The sequence below is a fragment of the Condylura cristata genome, unplaced genomic scaffold (genome assembly GCF_000260355.1).
Source record: "Condylura cristata isolate star-nosed mole 26May11 unplaced genomic scaffold, ConCri1.0 scaffold00019, whole genome shotgun sequence".
NCBI classification, from domain to species: domain Eukaryota; kingdom Metazoa; phylum Chordata; class Mammalia; order Eulipotyphla; family Talpidae; genus Condylura; species Condylura cristata.
Genome location: NW_004567120.1, coordinates 34128122 through 34133981, shown reverse-complemented (window position 1 = coordinate 34133981; position 5860 = coordinate 34128122). Strand labels below are relative to the sequence as shown.

The 5860-nt window shown below is 54.7% G+C and overlaps 1 protein-coding gene across 1 annotated transcript; it reads right to left on the bottom strand.

The window, feature by feature from the left end:
• Nucleotides 1–672: 672 nt before the first annotated feature.
• Nucleotides 673–5322, bottom strand: ZIC3 (Zic family member 3). The gene is made up of 3 exons (XM_004685846.2): nucleotides 3760–5322; nucleotides 2457–2620; nucleotides 673–1635 (listed from the first exon to the last, which is right to left on the bottom strand). Exons 1-3 carry the CDS (start codon nucleotides 4817–4819, stop codon nucleotides 1456–1458), a joined length of 1404 nt encoding a protein of 467 aa, XP_004685903.1. The 5' UTR covers nucleotides 4820–5322; the 3' UTR covers nucleotides 673–1455.
• Nucleotides 5323–5860: the final 538 nt, after the last annotated feature.

Here is a 5860-nt window from a genome sequence, read left to right as displayed (position 1 = left end):
AACAAATCAGCCTTTGCCTTCCAAAATTGTAAATGGACTATGGTTCTTTTAAGAAGCACTTTAACCATAAGTAAGCACGGCTCAACTGGCCTTACTCATCACCACTGTTTCAGACATACTCTTACTTTTTGAAAATATATAGATAGCTAGATAGCTTTGATAGCAGATTAGATAAGTCATAGATACAAACATATATAGGTATATGGGTGATCGCTCGATAGAATAGACAGACATGCATCCTGCCACAATGTTCATTTTTATGTAAGATAATAAAAAACTAAGGGACATAAAACTCATTAGGTTACCTTATGTTTATATATGTAGGGCAGGGATGATTAAATCCAGCTTCTCAGTCTTTGAAGTACAAGATTGAGATGTCATGGCCACTAACTGAATTGATCGGTAATATTTGATTTGCATGCCGAAAATCCAGGACAAACACATTTAAACTCGCAGTTAAACAACCATCTGAGCTAAAGATAAAGAAAGGAGGGTATTCTCAGATGGAAGCTGACACTGTAAGGAATCTATACTGCAATAGAAAAATAATTTAACAATTAAAAAAGGGATCTGAGTGAGTTATAAATACCAACAAACAAGATTTCATTTGCTCACATCTCCTCTTTGTAGAAGGAGGCTGTTACAAAACAAGAGAAAGGAGTCAGTGGTTCAAAAATTGTAAATTGTGTTCTTCTTTCAAAACAATAAAATTTTAATGCTAAAGCAGTTATAATCAAAAGCTGTACAGAATTTGTTAGAAAACATTTATCCATAAATATTGTTCAGTTCCCGGCACTTGTAGCAATAATTAAATTACAAACGATAAATATGGCATCAATGGTTATGTATTTACAAAAAAAAAGTTATTACAAAAGGCAACTGTATACTAAACGTCACAATCTGTGTAGAGTAACATCACATCCTCAGCCTGAAAAAATACTGAACAACAGTTTCGACCCCATTAGACAAAAATACATTCACAAGTGTAATGCTTTGAGGAAAAGTTCAAGACATAACAGGACTTTGGCACGGTTTAGACTGTGAGAGTTTAAACAATCACCACTAAGGCGAAGGATTTCCATCAGGTTTACACCACCAACCACCAACAAGCCTTCTATAACTTCCTCTCAAGAAACAGGACAAGTGTTAAAATGAGCTGAAGGAGTTTAGGGATGGGGTGTGCAGAGAGCAAGAGAAATGGGAGGAAAAAGCAGTGAAAAGATTTTTTTAAAAATCCTTCAAATGCCAAAACATATTTTCGAATCCTGAGAAAAGGGCATGGCTACTTTTGGATCTTGCCCCAGAAACTTCCTGGACAATTGCAATTTACAAGATGTACCCCTCTATATGGCCTCTTGCCTTAAAAATCCATTTCCATCTGATTGGTCTCAGTTTTCTTTTTTAAAAGCATTTGGTCCATTCTATGGTTAACAGGGTTTGTGTTTGTGTTTGTCCTCAGACGTACCATTCGTTAAAATTAGGAGGAAGTCCAGGGTTGTGGCTGGTGCTAGTTTGAACTGCAGAAGGGGTTTTAGTGGTATCTTTACTGTTTGCAGAAGCTATAGCGGGTGGAGTGGAAGATTCATAGCCTGAACTGGCAGCAGGGGAGGAATCTGACCCTTGAGATTCATGAACCTAAAATTAACATGTATATATTATAATGAATATAATTCCAACTGGCATTGTGCAAGCAAAAACAAGAGCAGAATTCGAGCACTGTAAGAGCATGACCGCCCAGTGACCCACTTAAAAGAGAAATGCTGCTGATTTTTTTTTGTTTTTCTGTTTTTTTTTTTTTTAATTCCCGCATCACCGATGTCTAGAAACCCCGGAGATGTTCTCTACCCAAACAGGATTGGCATTATGCAAAAGGAATAAAGCACTGTTTTACTCGTGCCCTTTCAAAAATGCGTTCCCCAGGGATAGAGTGGATAAGCACTTAGCCTTTGGGGTCCTATAAAATACTCCGGGCCCAGGTTTCACCAAGCCCGCATTAGCTTGGGAAAGCAGGTACAGAGAGCGGTGGCACAGGCGCCCAGAGAGTGCGAGGTCTCAGACAATTGCGTGGGACTCAGACCGCGCTCCTCGGCCCTATTGTTTTATCGGAAGCCGAAGAGGGAATGAACCACCCACCCCCGGGTTCGGCGCGGGCACGCAGGGTTCCCACCACGGGCTGAGCCGGAGAGGGGCGGCATCTGCCACCTCAAGCCCTGGCGAGCTCGGTTAGAGCTCCTCAGTAAACAACCGATTGTTCCCTCCGCTCCCTCCACCTCCCCACTGCGCTCTCACTGGGGTCCCGGCTCCCAGCCCCCAAAATGGGTTCAAGGTGTCACCTCTGGAGCAAATCGGATTTAACGTGGAGTATAGAGGGCTGGAAGCGAGGGCGCTTCCGTTCCACGGCCCGATGTCGGGCCGAGTGTTTATAAACCGCCGACCGCTAATAAAGAGGTAATTACCTTCATGTGCTTGCGCAGGGAGCTCGGGTGCGTGTAGGACTTGTCGCACACTTTGCAGATATAGGGCTTGTCCGAGGTGTGCACATGCATGTGCTTCTTGCGGTCGCTGCTGTTGGCAAAGCGTCTGTCACAGCCTTCAAATTCACATTTGAAAGGTTTCTCACCTGCAAAGGGCAAGAGCGCAAAAGGGTGGGGGGAAATACGGTCAGGGCCCGGCGCTTCCTCGGGCCGCACTGCGAGAGATGGGAGAGCCTGGCGGTCTTCCCGGAGAGGGAGCGCCGACTGGGGGAGGCTGTGGCATCTCTTTTCCCTGGAGAAAAATGGAGAGGGCTGGTTGAGCCTGCAGGGTTGGGGAGTGGCGGTCAAGAACGGGGGTTGGGAAGGGTCGGCCCCAAACCTGCCCTTCCCTTTGTTCTCGCGTAGGATGGTGAAGACCCCTGGCTCCGCCAAAGTTTCCCCTAAGTTGTGGTTCCAGCCCACCCGGCCCAGGGCTCCCAGCGCGCGGCCACGTTCCGCCACTACCTCGGCGATGTAAGCAAGCCTGGGCGGGACAATGGGCCAGGAACGGGACAATCCCATTCAGTTCCTTCTTTGTACCTTTTAATTTGCCTCTTTCAAATGCAGCAGTTTTGCTGAGCCCGGTATTAAAAAGAGCTTGGGTCGTCGTGCTTAACGTTCGAAAGAGAATGCTATATAAATCGAGGGGCTCAGACAGTTTTACAAGATGTTCGGAACAAGCCGCGGAACTGGGGTGCCTTTTCTACTTTAGCTTTCCTCCTGGAGGACTGAATTGAACCTGGAACTCCAAATAAAAATAGTTTGACAAAAGTATCAGTCATTTAATTAGCAGATGTGCCAATCAAGGGTAAAAAAGAGCGGAAGTAACCGAAAGTTAGTTTTCATTAGCATTTCTATAGTTGCCTTCCCCGAATGCGTGCCGGGAGCTAAGTCGCTGGTAAGCAAGACGCTCTCCACACACTCGCAGTCCCTTCCTAGTAACCCAGAAAGGGAGACAAAAAGAGGCGGCGCCAGTCGGTTCCTGGGCGCGAGAAGGCTCCAATTAGTTCCCGAGCCCGGAGAGCCGTCTGCCCGGGAAGTTAGAACTGGGCAAAAGCGCCGCGCCGCGGGACGGGGAGGGCGGGCGGGAGAGGCGGAGGGGCACTGACAGCGCTTCTTTCGCGAAGGGGCCCGGCGGGGCGCCGCCCCTCCGGCCGGCCGCCACCCCTCTCTCCTTGGCGTAGAGAAAGTCGACTCGGTGGCGCGGTGCCACGGTGAGTCCCGCGCCCGCCACCATCCCTCTTACCTGTGTGGGTCCTCTTGTGGATCTTGAGGTTCTCGGAGCGGGCAAAGATCTTCCCGCAGCCCGGGAAGGGGCAGGGGAAGGGCTTCTCGCCCGTGTGCACTCGAATGTGGTTGACCAGTTTGTACTTCGCCTTAAAGGACTTGCCCTCGCGGGGGCACTCCTCCCAGTAGCAGACGTGGTTGTTCTGCTCTGGGCCCCCCACATGCTCCATGGTGACATGTGTCACCAGCTCATGCATGGTGCTGAAGGTCCGGTCGCAGCTCTTCTTGGGCCGGCTCAGTTGAGCCTCGTCGATCCACTTGCACGACAGCTCCTGCTTGATGGGCTGCCGCATGTAACGGAAGAAGGCGCCAGGCCCGTGGTGGGCCGCCACGTTCACACCCATGTTCATGTTCATGGGGCTGTAGTTAGGGAACTGCGCGCCCGCCGCGTAGGGGTCCGTGCGCGGGCTGGCCACCGGGCGGTACGGGTCGGCACGGCCGAATAGCTCCCCGCGTAGCCCCAGGTGGACCTGGTTGTTGTCCACGTGCCCCGTGGGCGACGGGTGCCCGGCGCCCTGCTCGTGCAGCCCTGGGAAGAGCAGGTAGCCAGGGGGCTCAGGAATGCCAGCTGGAGCGTGCAGGCTGCTCGCCGAGCCAGCGAAGAGCCCGTGCTGCCCTCCTCCCGAGGCCGCCTCGCCGAGCCCGGAGCCGCGCTGGCGGAACAGAAAGTCGCGCGTGGAGTTGAAGGCGGCGGAGGCGGCGCCGCCGTAGCTGGGCACCTGGCCGGCGTGATGATGGTGGTGGTGGTGGTGGTGGTGGTGGCCCAGGGCGTTGGCGTAACCTGAACCCTGTGGCGTGAACGCCGAGCTCTGGCCGGAAGACAGATCGTGAGCCGCGGCGGGGCTCAGCTTGAAGGCGGCGGCGGCCGCAGCCGCGGCCGCGGCGTGCGGCGAGTCCCCGAAGGGATTCAGCCCCATGCCCGCCGGCTCGCGGTTGGGCATCTCGTGGTGGCGCGGCGCGCCGAAGCTGCCCACTCCCAGCCCGGGGAACTGCGGGCCTCCGTCCAGGAGCATCGTCATGGGTGGGGCGTTCTGGGCACCGGCGATCCGGCCGAAATGAGCGAAGGTGCGGGCGAAGGAGATCCCCGAAGTGCCGTAGTCGGAGAAGGGTGGCGGCGGCAGGACACTGCCAGAGACCCCCAAGGCGGTACCAGGGGCTGCAACTTTCCGAGGCTGGCGAGAGTCTCCTGCAGAGGGATAGGAGGGAGGAGGGGAAGTAGAAGGAGCAGGAGGGGGAGGAGGGGGAGAAGAACGGGGGGAGTAGAAGGGAGGAGAAAAGACTCTGGGACTAGATCTGGTTTAACAAACTAACAGGCGCGCACAAAGAAAAATAAGCAAAATACTAAGTAGAGGGCGGAGTTTGCCAATCCTGTCCCGGCTCCCCTCCTCTCCCCGAGAGCGCTGCACCGCGGGGCCAGGAGGCTCCCTCCACACCGGCCTCCCGGCTGGGCTTAGCTCACTAGCAGAGCCCGCTCGCGGCCAGCGGGCGGCCAGCGGGGAGGAGGCAGGCTCGGTCCTCGCCGATCGCCGCGCGAGTCCCAGCCGCTTCGCCTCCAGAGTAATGTCCTTGGACTGATAAAGTCAATCACTCACTCCTCTCACATAAACCGAGCGGGAGGCCGCGCAGCGCGCGCCAATGGGGAGCCGGCTGGCCTTCGGTCACCTGACTCCCGGCCCTGCCGCCCATTGGTCGTCGCCTCGCTGATTGGCAGCGCGGAGCGGGGAACATGGCAGCCGCGGCCGACCGAGCGCCGCTGATTGGGCGCTAGCCCGGCGCCTGGCAGGTGAGGCGGCAGCGGCGCGGCGCCCGCGAGTGGGCTCCGCGGAGCTGGCGCGGCCGTGGGCGCCTGGAGCAGGGCTCAAGCTGGCGAGCGGCGGGGCGTAGTCGACCCTCCCCCTAGCTTCTCCCGGTCCCGGAGCGGGCGGCAGCCCTCGCGCGCTCTTTACCCGCTTTGGCCAAAGGAACTCTTTGCCCCGCGGAGGATCGTTCCCACCGTCGGCGCGGCGCTGCACGTCCAGTCCCTTTTGGGTCCCCGCTGCCTCTTCACCCCGAGAATGTGA